General features: G+C 46.6%; 2 protein-coding genes across 2 annotated transcripts; both read left to right on the forward strand.

The window, feature by feature from the left end:
* The first annotated feature begins 2,961 nt into the window (after nucleotides 1–2,961).
* On the forward strand, nucleotides 2,962–7,677 carry LOC133920131 (uncharacterized). The gene is made up of 4 exons (XM_062364800.1): nucleotides 2,962–3,520; nucleotides 3,708–3,772; nucleotides 3,937–4,210; nucleotides 6,124–7,677. Exons 3-4 carry the CDS (start codon nucleotides 4,100–4,102, stop codon nucleotides 7,294–7,296), a joined length of 1,284 nt encoding a protein of 427 aa, XP_062220784.1. The 5' UTR covers nucleotides 2,962–3,520; nucleotides 3,708–3,772; nucleotides 3,937–4,099; the 3' UTR covers nucleotides 7,297–7,677.
* Nucleotides 7,678–9,756: 2,079 nt separating this feature from the next.
* On the forward strand, nucleotides 9,757–13,995 carry LOC133920132 (silicon efflux transporter LSI2-like). The gene is made up of 3 exons (XM_062364801.1): nucleotides 9,757–11,615; nucleotides 12,412–12,601; nucleotides 13,356–13,995. Exons 1-3 carry the CDS (start codon nucleotides 10,488–10,490, stop codon nucleotides 13,622–13,624), a joined length of 1,587 nt encoding a protein of 528 aa, XP_062220785.1. The 5' UTR covers nucleotides 9,757–10,487; the 3' UTR covers nucleotides 13,625–13,995.
* The last annotated feature ends 68 nt before the right edge of the window (nucleotides 13,996–14,063 follow it).

Below are 14,063 nucleotides of genomic sequence, written 5' to 3' on the forward strand. Positions count from 1 at the left end.
GCCAAGAGACGGCGATACCGCTGAGGAAACAGCAGGCTTGTTTTGTTGATAGCTTCGTCTAACGGCGGACGCAGGAGACGCCTGAGGCCCGTTTCGCTCAACGGAAGCCGATCGCTGCGCGTACGGGTTGCGTAGCGCTCGGTGCCTCCAATGCGCGCGACGCGTACGACGCGACGCGCCCATGGACGCTAGCAAGGCGACCGGCATGCGCTGCCTCCAACGCAGGCCCATGGACGCTGGCAAGGCGACCGGCACGCGGCGCCTTGGGAGCGGCCGACGACGAACGATGACCGGTATGCGACGCGACGTAATTGGCGAACAGGACGCTGAGGCACTGAGAAGGCTCGAAATCCTTCCGCGATACGGATTTGTATATGACAGAGCCGTTGCAGGAATCGAACGATCGCCGGGATGTTTGCAGGTAGTTGTAACCTGTAGCTAACAGCAGGATATTTATTCCTCCCATTTCTAGTGAAAATTGGATTTTTCTGCTGCTGGCCCCTTGGCTTGCACAAAAGGTCAGGTCAGGTCAGGTCAGTTTGCAACTTTTTCCTCTCCATGCAGTAGCAGTACGTAAGCAAACTAGCCAAGCTCGTGATGTGGCCTGCCCGCCTTGGAGCGTTTTGCGGACTGGGCCCACCGGCAGGGCCCATGATCTGGACGGCCCACCTGCAGCTCACGTGCGCATCCCTTTCTTTTTCTTTTTTTCTTTTTTTGCGCGCGCGCGAGAGAGAGAACTTCTAGTAGCTAGCACTTGACTTTTTTTCTTTTGGTGGTGACGATGATCCGTGAATGAACAAGAAGCATTTATCTAATCTTGGTCAGGTTGTATGAGAAGCCAAGCCACTAAACAAAAAGAGCATTCAGTCCCATCTATCAGGGGTAGAAGGAATGAATGGATGAATGTAACTCTAGCTTTATAGCAAGAAGAATAAACAGGAGTATGTATGTGTATGCATGTATCCAGTCCCAAATCCCAATCAAGCAAAGAGCCACTCGAGACAAGAAAGAAACAGAAAGAGGAAAGGCAGGCAGAAGAAGCCGTGCACGCAGAGAGGAGTGAATAATTTGTGAAACCATACTGCTGCTGTGATTAGCTATCACACTATACAAGAACTCATGGATCCCCAGACCCACTCAGCCCTGCAAAAGAATATCTGATCCTAACAACTGACACCATCCATGGAGTAGCTACAGCTAGCCAGATAATCTGATGTTCTTTTCTTTTCTTTTTGGTCTTTGCATGCAACCGCTCCGGACCATTTGCAGCGGGAGATCCAGATTAGCACATGAAAACCAAGCGTTTGCCCCCGGACTCAACTTGAGAGCCAAAGAAAACGTGTAGCTAGCTTACCAAAATTCTGAAACCAAACGAAACTATAAATGGTAATCTCTCTACCAGAAATGCAAACACGTTTTCTTTCTTCTCATCCGGGAAGAGATTAATCTGAATCATCCATCTGCAGGTTGCATTTGTTCGAGACTGGCTGATTTAACGACGAAACGATCAAGGGGAGCAATCGACTGTCCCCCGACAATACCAAGTGGAGTACTAAATTATAAGCAAGCTTGGAGCAGAGTCGATCGATCAGCCAAGTTGCAATTGTTAAAGACATATATATGCTGGCAAATTGTTTCATTTCTGTAGCAATTTGCAATTGTTAAAGACAATTATATACCTACTTGCAACCACTGTAAAAAAAACTCTTAGCATTTGCAACAAAATTTGGAGCTACAGAAAAACAAAAAGGCCTTCGCTCCTACAGAGGGAGAAGAAACAGAATCTGAAATAGCAAAAGCAAGAAGGAAGACGCGTCTGAAGGAAAAGGTCACTCTGCTCATCTGCTTTGCTCCAGAATGAAGAAAAAGAGAATTAAAACCGGGAGAAGGAGAATGAAGAAAAGAAAGGCCGCTTTTTATCGGGAAGAGGGAGCGGGGCCCACCCCCAACCTCCCGCACGAGGGGCCGCGTTGTCGCCGGCCACCGCGGATGGATAGCTACGGCGATTACTTTTCTGGCTCCGGCTACCTCCCCACGCACACGTGGGATAGTGCCACCTGCCCCTTCTATTTTGACCAATTTGCCCTTGTCTATCTCGACTATTTTCACTCAGCTGCCACTCTCCCGGGTCAACAAACCAAGAATTAGCCCTGCAATTCTGATAATGATTTAACCGTGTTTTTTTAAATAAAAATATTAAATTATAGAATATAAATGAGCTTATATAATAAAAGTTTGTTATGAAAACTAACAACCAAAATTTAACAGACATAACCACTTTCTCAACCAACTAGAAGCTCTAAACCCACAACATATCTAAATAGGGTCTAAGAGTGAGAAAATGTAGCGAAAATTCTGATATGAGCGCATGTGATTTGGAAAATTGTGGTGCTCGTTTGTGTCTGAGTCGGTCATGGACGACGGCCGGCGAAGGAGGTCTGGGTTAAGGTTAGGGTTCAGGGTTTTGACGGGTCTAGAGGAAGTTCAGGAGTGACGTCCGATGAGGCGGAGGTTGTGGACGGGGGGAGTGTGAGGTGGCTAAAGACAGGAGGTGGAAGACCTTTGGTGAGTGATGTCGGTGGTGGGGGCGAGAATCGGACCAGGTTAGCGGAGGGCAGGGCGATGTAGCGATGATGGGAGGACGGGGGTGTGGCGAGATGGTGGGATACCGTCGGTCACGAGTAGTGGAGGTGGAGGAGGGGAGGTGATGGAGGAGGGTGATGGTATTGGCAGAGGCAAACCGACCGGATGGCACGGAGGCAGAGAGGTGGCGGAGGGCCGTGAGAGATGATGAAGAATGAGGCGTGCGCATCTGGGCGTGCTCAGCTTTTATCGTTTTTCTGGCGGAGGGCCCCTGCTAACGCGCGTGCGAAATAGAACGGCCCAAAATATAGCTGCAAACATAAAAGGCTTTGCCGTGTGATACCAAACGTATCGTTTTTATCATCCTTGCTATTTCTACACTCTTCTCATTTGAGATCCACCGTTAACTTGTGCAAGACCAAGTTCTTATAACCTCGACGACAGCCATGTCATCGTTGGGAACACATGTTGAATGGTAGAGCAAGAAAAATACTCGTACTCCTCTCGAGAGGTCAACTGTGTCACAGAGACAGAGTGTGTAGTGTGTCTTGCTATAAACTCCGGTTGCCCTCCTCCGTGACCAAGAAGAAGAAGAAATTTCCCTTCTTTCTTCCTTCCTCCTCTCGTGTATCCTTCCTTGCTTCCTCCCCAAATTCCTTCGCCCTCCCTCCACTCGCCCGATCCTCGTTCTCCTCCGATCTGTCATCGATTTCGTCCCTTCCCTTCCCGGCCTCAGATTTGTCGTGCCTCGTCATCGGCGGCCTCACCGCCGGCGACGGGACGCGACAGGCCCGGCCAGCCCTCGTTCCATTCACACAAGTCTTCTCTCGACGAGAGACGGGAGGCGTCGCCTTCTTTATCCCGACTCTGCTGGTACTGGACGGCTGTGGAGTGGAGATCCATCCACCAGGACTTGGATTCGTTTCTTCTTTCGCTGGTAAGTAACCCTAGCTTGCTTGCTTGCTTGGATGGATTGTTCGGGGAGTTTGTTTTGTTTTGTCCTGGGGGATCTTCTCTCTGTACTTGCTGTGGTTGCGAGCTATCAAATCCAAATCTTTGGTTTTGTTTGCTGCGCCATACCCTACCAATCAAAATTCTAACCAATCCTTCCTTGGTTCGATCAGGTCCTTCTTCTACAGCGTGAAAGCTCGATCGATCTCAGTTCACAGCATACAGCTTGATACTCAAGGTGAGGATGCAGCAGTTTGTCACAAATTCTAGGGGTTTTGCCCCTGCCGTTCTGTGAGAATTTCCTTCTCTCTTTCGTCGAAGTTGTGCAAGATTTGGATTTGTGGTTATTCATTTACCGGATGGGTCCTCTTTGATTAAAGCATGAGCTTTCCAACCTTGCAGGGTGATTTGATCTCTTGGCTTGGGTGGAAGTGATCCAAACTCCGGGGGTTCATCGATTAAGCAGGCTGAATCATGCTTCTTTGGGCATAAAAAAGCTTGGATCTTGTTGGTGTGATTCCATCGTTGGAGCGAAAACAATCGTATGCTTGCTCCTTGTTGCTAGATGCAGAGTGGGGGCGAGATGAGGCCTGTGCACAACAGTGTGGACACTGTGAACGCGGCTGCCGTCGCCATTGTCTCGGCCGAGAGCCGTGCACAACCTCCTGCAGAGCCGGTTTGTGCTTCAACGCCTCGCTGCATGGTTTTTGATCTATGTTAGCGCTGTCCTGCATGATTTCTACCTGGATTACTTAGGACGATTGCGTAGTGGTGATAGCTTAGTAGGCGCTTTGTACATTTACATTTAAATATCTTTGGCTGCTTACTCGTGTGGCTTTATACGTGCTGCGAGAAAATTACATCTCATGCAACACATGTCATGTAGCGTTTCTTGCATACTTGCGGTAGGCTTTTGATTGTATTGTGGCAGTTTTGAATATCCAGTAACGGAAGAATGTCGTTTTGCGATCCGTGCAGTCAGACTTTATAAACTTATGCTACCAATAAATTGTTGACTATTTAGATTGGACATATAGCATTGACACGTGTAGATTGTCGGCGAAGGTTCTTCCATAATATTATACTTTTTATTAGTTTTTAGTTCTATACATATATTACAATAGAAATTAGTGGAAAGTTGTGTTTTGGGGATCATGTCACATGTCCAAAACGACATTCTTATGCCACGGGTTGAGTAATTGGTGCCTCTTCCATCAATATTTTCCCCATAAATTTAGAGTTAGGATGGAAAATGTCCAGTATAACAAAAAGGGGCTAAAGTTTAACAGAACTTGGCTCAGATTTAGTTTTATGCACCGGAGTTGTGTGGTTCTTCCTAGAAAGCAAAGCAATGGCTGGCATGGTTTAGTACGAGTATTATGTAGTATTTGTGTTCTTTTTATATCTTTGGCGATATAGATGCAGCTCTAGAATGTTGATATGTTCATTTCTGCACCCGCTTTTAGAGAAAAAGACGTTAGTATATCTATGAAGGAAAAAATTGTATGCTTTCTTCTTCACTTAGTTGACTTGTTAATATTCTTTTGTTTCATTGTTTTAAAATATAGGAAAGTATTGACACCTCTATACAACAGAAATGGAACCAACTTTAGTCCCTGCATTGATTTTCTCTTGGAACTTCAACTTATGCTCTGTTTTTTCCTTGAGAAAAAATCTTTATATGATGAGTACTGCATTCAACATGTACAGAGTTCCATATTTGTGTACTATCAGCAATTCAACACTGGAACTATGCATGGAAACAGCATTGTAAATAACAAGATAATGCCTTAGAAAGAAAGGAGAATAGTTGAAACAGTCAAATTGAATTATTTGGAGGACTAGATGGGACAAAGAGATTCTTTCTTTGCTGGCCATATGCTACCAACTATTTCTTTCTATTTTCAATCCTGGCCTTAGCTACTCTTGGTTTTTTAATGCAGGCTGCTGTTTAGTCCTTCATCTTGGTATATTTATTAGTCTCCCTCTTCCAGCTTGTCTGCTTGAAAAATAAGGCTCTGAGATTCGTACTTGTGATTGTTACTCTCCAGGCCTTTTGAACTGTACCTTGCAGAATTGATGATCATTTCGTGGATTGTACGTTACATACAATAAAGTTTCTCTTAACCTTTCTTTTTAACAATAGCAATCGATGCTCAATGGTGAAGCCAGGACTTTAAAACTTGAAAGAACCTGTGGTTTCTATGCCGCATATTTCTTTTTGCCAGAATTATAGTTTCCTCTTTTTTCTTTCTCCATCCACCGCAGAGATCTCTGGTGTAATTTTTTAATTAGCTGTGGTGATTTCATTTACTTTTCTCTTAAGGTTAGCTGCAGCTAAATAGCACGTGGGCATTTGATTTACTCGCTGATAATTTATGTTTGAGATGTGTTGAACTCACTGTACCGCACTCTGATTAGTGTTTACACATGGGCCTTTGATTCTCTTCAATTCATACATGTGAATTTCCATGTTTATTTATGAACTTTTTATGCTGCAAAGCAGTCATCTCATTCCTGAATCCTGATTGCATATTATCACTAGAATTATGCGTTCTTTCTGTGTTAACTGCTGTTGTTTGTTTGCAGCGAAGGAAGTGGGCTGATCGGTTGAGCGTGTACTTCTGCTTTGGAGCTCAGAAGAATGGCCGGCGCATCAACCATTCTGCCCTTGCCCCGGAACCTGCACCTCAGAGGACAGATGCACCTGCAGGAGAAATTCCAAACCACCCACCGCCTTCAGTGTTCCCCTTCGTTGCACCTCCATCCTCTCCTGCTTCTTTCCTCCAATCAGAACCGACATCTATTGTACAATCACCAAGGGTCGGCGCTCCATCTTTTTCGCACCTTTCACCAAATTCTCCATCCCCCACAGGGCCACCATCCATCTTTGCTATTGGGCCATATGCGCATGAGACACAGCTAGTCTCACCTCCAGTCTTCTCGGCTTTCACGACTGAACCATCAACTGCTCCTTTCACTCCTCCACCAGAGTCTGTCCATCTGACAACCCCTTCCTCCCCGGAGGTCCCATATGCAAAGCTTCTGACTTCGATCAACAACAGCAAGAATGGTGAAACAGGTGATCTTCACTCATATCCAAATTACCCAGATAGTCCAATAGGGCGTCTGATATCTCCAAGCTCGGGTTGTTCTGGCACTTCCTCCCCATTCCCAGACCCTGAGATGCAGGCTTCCTCACGTTACATTTTCCCTTCATTCCCAATTCGTGAGCCACCAAAGATATTGGATGGTGAAGGCGTGGCAACACAGAAGTTGATACCTCGCCATATGCGCAATGGTGGTTCCCTTTTGGACGGCCATATTACAGCAGCTGTACCAGTTGTAGACTTCTCTGCCCGACTTCAGCACAATGATCATGCTATGGATCATCGGGTGTCATTTGAGTTGACTGTAGAAGATGTCGCGCGCTGCCTAGAGAAGAAAACTGCTATTTCTGGGGAGTCTAACGCAACATCTTTTCGCCTTGCACCCACCGGTAATGGCGATCACCCCAGAGAATCTAGTGATTTGGGGGCAGGGCTACACGTTGACGAAACATACCATGACTTGCCTGAGAAAGCAAGGCGCTCCCTGTCCCTTCGCATGGCCAAAGAATTCGATTTCAACAACATTGATGCTACTAATGTGGAACCAAGTGTCGGATCTGACTGGTGGGCGAATGAGAAAGTTGCTGGGATCACAGCAGAGCCAAAAAAGAGCTGGTCCTTCTTCCCAGTGGCACAGCCAGGGGTCAGCTAACCTTTTGCACTGACCATAGTCTTACAAGATGAAGGAATGAGCTTTTTCTTCTTTTGCTCCTGCTTCAATGCTCAATTTCACAGATCTGTGGGAGATGCAAACTTATGCTAAACTTCCAGTTCTTAGTGTTAATTTGAAATTAGATAGTAATTCAATGTCCAGCTAATATCATGATGAGATACTAAAGGTGACGCAGGACTCTGGAGTCTCCGGTTATGAACTGCAAAACTTTTCCTGTTGTAGCGTCTGGTGTATCCTCTGTACTGACTTGCTGTCCTGATACCGGTGCTGTTTATGTACATAATAAACTAGTGAAAAGGGTAGAACTCTTCCTTTGATCAGTATTGCCAGATGCTGTAATCGATTACCCTCCGTCCCTTATCTTCTGCTGCTATCAGTTAAAACTGTCGATACTATCCCGTGTTTAGTGGATGTTCATATTTGTTCGCCTTATTTCCCCCCCTCATTTTACATTCTCGAAATTCAGTAACATGCATAGCTGCTGTTTTTGGTGGTTGAACTGGAATATGTTGATCGTTGATGTTTCTTGTCTGTGTCATTTGTCATACACTCGTACTGAAGTCTGAAATGAGAATTCACCGTTCCTTCTGTGGTTATGGTAAAGCCCGTGTTTTGACCGAGTAGATCACTGATTTGTTGTAGTTGTAACTTGAACACTAGCTACTCTAGCTGCAGAACAAGGATCTTAGGATTAAAAAAAAAAGGAAAAATCCTAATGGGAGGGTCCCGCAGAGCTGAACATTCTGCAGCAAGAGCTGAGATGACAGGGAGATGGACCCACAAGAGATTACATCGAGATCACGAGAAGTTGAGTACGTATTTGGCCAAGACTGGCAGGCAATAATGCTGACAAATATCATGAGTTCGTGACCTTGTCAAGGGACGGCATTGCAATGGGTAATGCAGAGCAGGATGAATCATTGTCAGGGGATCTTTCTTTCTGTAACCCATATAGTTACCGTCCACAAGTTGACCTCCACGTCCATTCATATGAACACAAAAATGATACGAGTTTAGAAATAGGAACCAAGAAATCTAGATAAACTCCTTTTTTTCGAGCAACTAAATTTAGCTAAACTTACCAGGATGGATGCTACGAAGGCCAATCGCAACAATATTAGGCATAATTCGAGCTTAAATTATACTCCTAGTTTAAGTATAAAGTATCGAGGTTATCTTGTGATATGTCATATGTTTTTGGTGGAGTCGACATCAATCGATGTACAAATGAGAGCGAAGAAACGAATGCAACAGGAAACAGGGGAGATCATAGTATTGTTCGTCTGCTCTCTTTCTCTCCCAAGAAAATAAGCAACATTAACAAAGTGAGCTGAGCGTGATTATGGGAACAAAAAAAATGGAGGCCAATCCACGAGACAAGCTGATCTGCTGATGCGTGGACGGACAACGTTGATCCGCCACCAAACCCCTCCCCTCACCGATCAATAATTTAAGCCCCCTCTCTTCCGCCGCCGTCGCCTCACCGTCGGTGAGCTTTAGACCAACATGTCTTCTCCGTCTCCGTCTCCGTCTCTGTCACAGGGCCCCACACTGGTCTTTTTTTTCTCGTTGATCAATCATTGCATTGCATGCCGATAGATAATAGCAGCTAAACATGACGGGTTCTGAAGGAGAGAGGCTCGACGGGCAGCACTGATCAGCCTCCAATCTCATGTCACACATCGGTAGTAGAATAATACCCGATAGATCGTCCAATCGACGAAGCATCTGATTATACTAGTATAACCTTCTTTCTACCTGTAGTCTATACCTGGTTAATCTGTCAATTAGTGACATGAAAATGGCATCCTTGTAGTTTATGGTGCTGTACCATCTCTACCAAGTCAAACTATTTCAGCTAAGACCATAATTTACCTATTTATACATCCTTTGTCGGGCCTGCCTGCCTCCCACGCCAATCTCTCTAAACCTGGCAGTGCTAAAATCCTCTCCGAAAGCAAACCGCCGCCACCAACCAGTTGCCGGCGACGAAGAAGACTGTCGAGTGAAAAAGTTCATGCTTCAGTAGCCTGATAAATAGGAAGTGTGATATAATAAACCTTGCATGTGGATTACCTTCAACAATAGTATGTGCTAGTGATACGAAAAACTGAAAACTGCATGTTGTAGTACGTGGTACATTGTAGAATAATCCCTGCAAGTCAGTCTTTCAGGTAAGAGCGCAATTAACCTCTTAATTTGGACATCATTCACTGTCAAAACTCACGGATAAGTTGCAAGTTTCAGAGGACAAAAAATACAAATATTCCAGCTGTGACTAGGCTCCAAGGGATGGTCCAAGACCTGTCGACCTCCACTGCAACAGTGCCTCTCTTCACGTAGATGTAAATTCTAAAGTGGTAAGCGCACCGCGGCCAACCATTTTCTGCAAAGTGAATAAAAATCCCCCTTTTTTCCCCCTCGGTGTATGCATCCGCATCATCCGGTTCCCATCATTGGGCAGGAGAGGACAGAGGCCAGCCAAAAAATATCAAGCTCGAGCCAATTCTACAGGGAGGTGAGGGAAGGAGGCCATGTGGAGCTTGCCAAGTGCGAGCCTTGCCTTTTTGGAAGAATCCCAAGCCATGTGTTCCATAAACAAATAATCAATCCTACCTGGCTGTTCTCTTCTGCCCAAGCACACTGCCACCCAATTAGGCAGACCTCTTCTTCTTCCTCCTCTTGCAGTGCTTCCCCGTCGCAGATTGTTCGAACTGTTCGTAGTTTCTTTTTTTCGTTCTTGTAGATTTCTTGGAAGCTCCTGGAGGGAATAGATGTATGCGGCTACTGGTTGACTAGCAAGGCTGCATCCAATTCCTCCAGCTTCTTCCTACTGTTGTTGCTGCTAGCTGTTCGTCAGTCCATGTAAGCCAATTACTGGATCAGTCAGTGAATTCCTAGATAGATCCTATGCCACAGGCTCTAGACACAATTTTTCAGATTTCTTGGTGATGAATTCCTAGATAGATCCCACTGTATAGAGGCGTTTCTGCAAGAATCACAGAGGTATATCCATCCATCTACTACCCTGTGGTTGCTCAGATTCCTCTTGGGCAAGAATCGCAGTGGAATCTCCCGGCAAAGGACGAAAGGGAGACAAAAAGGATCAAAGCTTTAGGCTTGCAAGCAATCCCATTTCGGTAGAGCTGATATCAATCAGCAGCAGAGCAATGGCGATGGAACCTGTGGTGAAGGTTGCGCTAGGTTCTGCGGCGTTCGCCATATTCTGGGTGCTCGCGGTGTTCCCGGCGGTGCCGTTCCTGCCGATCGGGCGCACGGCGGGCTCACTGCTGGGCGCGATGCTGATGGTGCTGCTGGGCGTGATGAGCGCCGACGAGGCGTACGCGGCGGTGGACCTGCCGATCCTGGGCCTGCTGTTCGGCACCATGGTGGTCAGCGTCTACCTAGAGCGCGCCGACATGTTCCGGCACCTGGGCCGCCTGCTCTCGTGGCGGAGCCAGGGCGGTCGCGACCTGCTCGTCCGCACCTGCGCCGTGTCGGCGGTGGCGTCGGCGCTCTTCACCAACGACACCTGCTGCGTCGTGCTCACCGAGTTCATCCTCAAGATCGCGCGCCAGAACAACCTGCGGCCCAAGCCTTTCCTCCTCGCGCTCGCGTCCAGTGCCAACATCGGTTCGGCCGCCACGCCCATCGGCAACCCTCAGAACCTCGTCATCGCCGTCCAGAGTGGCATCTCCTTCGGCCAGTTCGTCTTCGGCATCCTCCCCGCCACGCTCGTCGGCTCCGTCGTCAACGCCGGCATCCTGCTCTGCCTCTACTGGAACGACCTCGACGGCGGCAAGCCCACCGAGGAGGTCGTCGCCGTGCCCACAGAGGTCGTCGAGGAGGAGGACGTCACCTCGCACCGCTTCTCGCCCGCCACCATGTCACACCTCTCGTCTTTGGGCTCCGAGGTCGTGGGCAGCGAGGTGTATCACTATCACGAGCCCGTCAAGCCGGACACTGCTGCCAACGGCAACGGCAACCACGACGACTACGCCAAGCAGCAGCAGCCTCCTGCCCCGACCGAGGGCATCCACCACAGGCGCGGTGGCGCCGCGGCAGTCGGAGCGGTGAACGGGGCGGGGAAGGACGCGCACTCCTTCCGGTGGGTGGAGGAGAAGGAAGTACCCATGGAGCCGTGGAAGAGCAAGCTCTGGAAGACGTGCGTGTACGTCATCACCCTCGGCATGCTCGTCGCGCTACTGCTAGGACTCAACATGTCGTGGAGCGCCATCACCGCCGCCCTCGCGCTTATCGTGCTCGACTTCAAGGATGCACGCCCCTGCCTCGAGAAGGTAACCAACCATTCGCAGTCATTACTCGATCACCATCCGCTTAGTGCTCCACCATCGACAATGTTTATATATTTGATGACCATGAGATAGGGAGACAATGTCTTCCTCGAGACATAATATGAGCACAATATCCAACACAAGAAACAAGTCAAGAACAACATTAGGATGCTTAATGTCTATGCTTATGTATTCCATAAAACAAGCAAACCAATAAGAAGCAATACAAAATTAAATATTGACTCATATTTTGAGACGTGGAAGAAACTATGTATGGGAGAGCTAATTTCTACACTAGTGTCTATGTGATGTGAAAGTAGTACTAGATAGGTATCACTCTAAGACATTTGCATTGGGAGTGGGCTTAGTGTATTTTTCCTAAGCTCCGTGTGTTTCTCTCAAGCTGAACTGATTCCAGATGTGTGAAAATTAAAAACTTCATACACTTTTCCAACGCATTTATTACAGTCAATCCAATCGTATATCCGTAATTTGCTCTTGTTCTTCTTTGGCATCGATCTCTCTGAAACAAATATATACTAACGTTATTAATTTCTTGACCCCCTTGTGTCACATATTGATATCTGTCTCATAACAAGGACTGTCAAATTAGAGTGACAGTAGTTTGGCGTTCATCTTGAATACCAAACTGTGATTGTCACAGTTTGGTGTTGCTAAATCAAATTATTTGCGTGACAACCTTGACCACACAATGGCCATGCTGTTACAGTTCAGTGTTGGTTGTGGATACCAGACTATTGCTTAATGCTTATTGTGGTGTTGCTGAACCAAAATTCAGGTTTCCTATCCTCTGTTGCTCTTCTTCTGCGGAATGTTCATTACTGTGGACGGCTTCAACAAGACCGGCATTCCCAGCACATTCTGGGAGTTCATGGAGCCCTATGCACGGGTCAATACGCCGAGCGGAATGGTCATTCTTGCCCTTGTCATTCTTTTCCTCTCGAATGTGGCGTCAAATGTTCCAACCGGTAAGTCCTCTCCTTTCCATTGCCTGAAAGTATGCATGCTCCACTGAAGGTTATCTGCTTAATATCAGAAATTTGACATGCCAAACTCCACATGTTATAATATCAAGGAACTAATCATATATTATAAAAGAAATTATTTTCACTTGTTCAATATTCTGCTATCGATTAATTACAATTAGCCATGGAAGATGTGCGAAATTAGTGAAACTAAATTAGCTTTGAGCTTTCCAAAAGGTTCCATCAATACTTGCAAAAAAGACTGCATCTTTTCCTCGAACCTCCAAATGCAGTAACAGTGTGGAACTACATGAGCGTAGTGGCTGAATTGCGAATCAACATCTGAAAATTGATGGAACAATATTATCTGTTTTCCTGCATTGATTTCACGCTTCCAACGTACTTTACCTACAATATATACAATGTCAGTATTCAAACTATTCAGCATATAAAGAGTAAGACATGAAAAAACAGCTTGATTTGGCTGCCAGTTGGGACAATGTCTGTAACCGAGTCTGAACTCTGAACTACGAGCTGCTTGCCAGACCTTTAGACTTGTGAGTTGTGACTTGAAAAGATCTTGATACCTCTGGTGAACGTTTGAAGATTGTACTCCATTCGACCATTCCATGCACTTTCTGTCTAGTCTTTCGGTGGCCAATCATTCTAAAGAAGCAGTTGGATATTCCCATGATTCATATGTGTTCTTTCCCTGCACCCATAATATGTCTGACAGCCTGCGTTGTGCTTCCTTCAGTTCTCCTGCTCGGCGCGCGTGTGGCGGCCTCGGCAGCGGCGATCTCCCCGGCTGCAGAGACCAACGCCTGGCTCATCCTGGCCTGGACGAGCACGGTGGCCGGCAACCTCTCCCTCCTGGGCTCGGCGGCCAACCTGATCGTCTGCGAGCAAGCGCGCAGGTCCGAGCAGTACGGGTACACCCTCTCCTTTTTCAGCCACCTCCAGTTCGGCTTCCCGGCGACGCTCATTGCCACCGGGATCGGGCTGCTGCTCATCAAAAGCTACTGAAACTGGAGCAAAGAAGAGCACACGCCAATATGGATATGTATAGAAAAAAATGTGAATTTTTATCGTCACAGTTGGTCTGGATTTGTACAAGATTCATTGTTGGATCGTCTTTCTGTTGCCTCCTAATGATGAGCACAGATACCACGGTGCTTGCTTGGAGGCATTTTGAGTTGTACATTTAGCTCTCCTGCCGGTTCGTTTCAATGTTGTACATTTAGTATTGAAAAAGTTGTATATTTTGTAGTAGCAGATATAACATAAAAGGTGTATATCATGCTCAGCATTCTACGTGTAAGTCCAATATATTGAAGTCGAATAATGTTTACAGCTAGGAAATCGAGTGAAGTGTGTATGCCACTGTTTTTGGTGTAGTTGATTTGCTTCCTCTGAGTGGCAGGCACCGTTGTGTGAGTACAATAATGCACGAAAATAAAGCTAC

The sequence above is a fragment of the Phragmites australis genome, chromosome 5, assembly GCF_958298935.1.
Source record: "Phragmites australis chromosome 5, lpPhrAust1.1, whole genome shotgun sequence".
Classification (NCBI taxonomy): Eukaryota; Viridiplantae; Streptophyta; class Magnoliopsida; order Poales; family Poaceae; genus Phragmites; species Phragmites australis.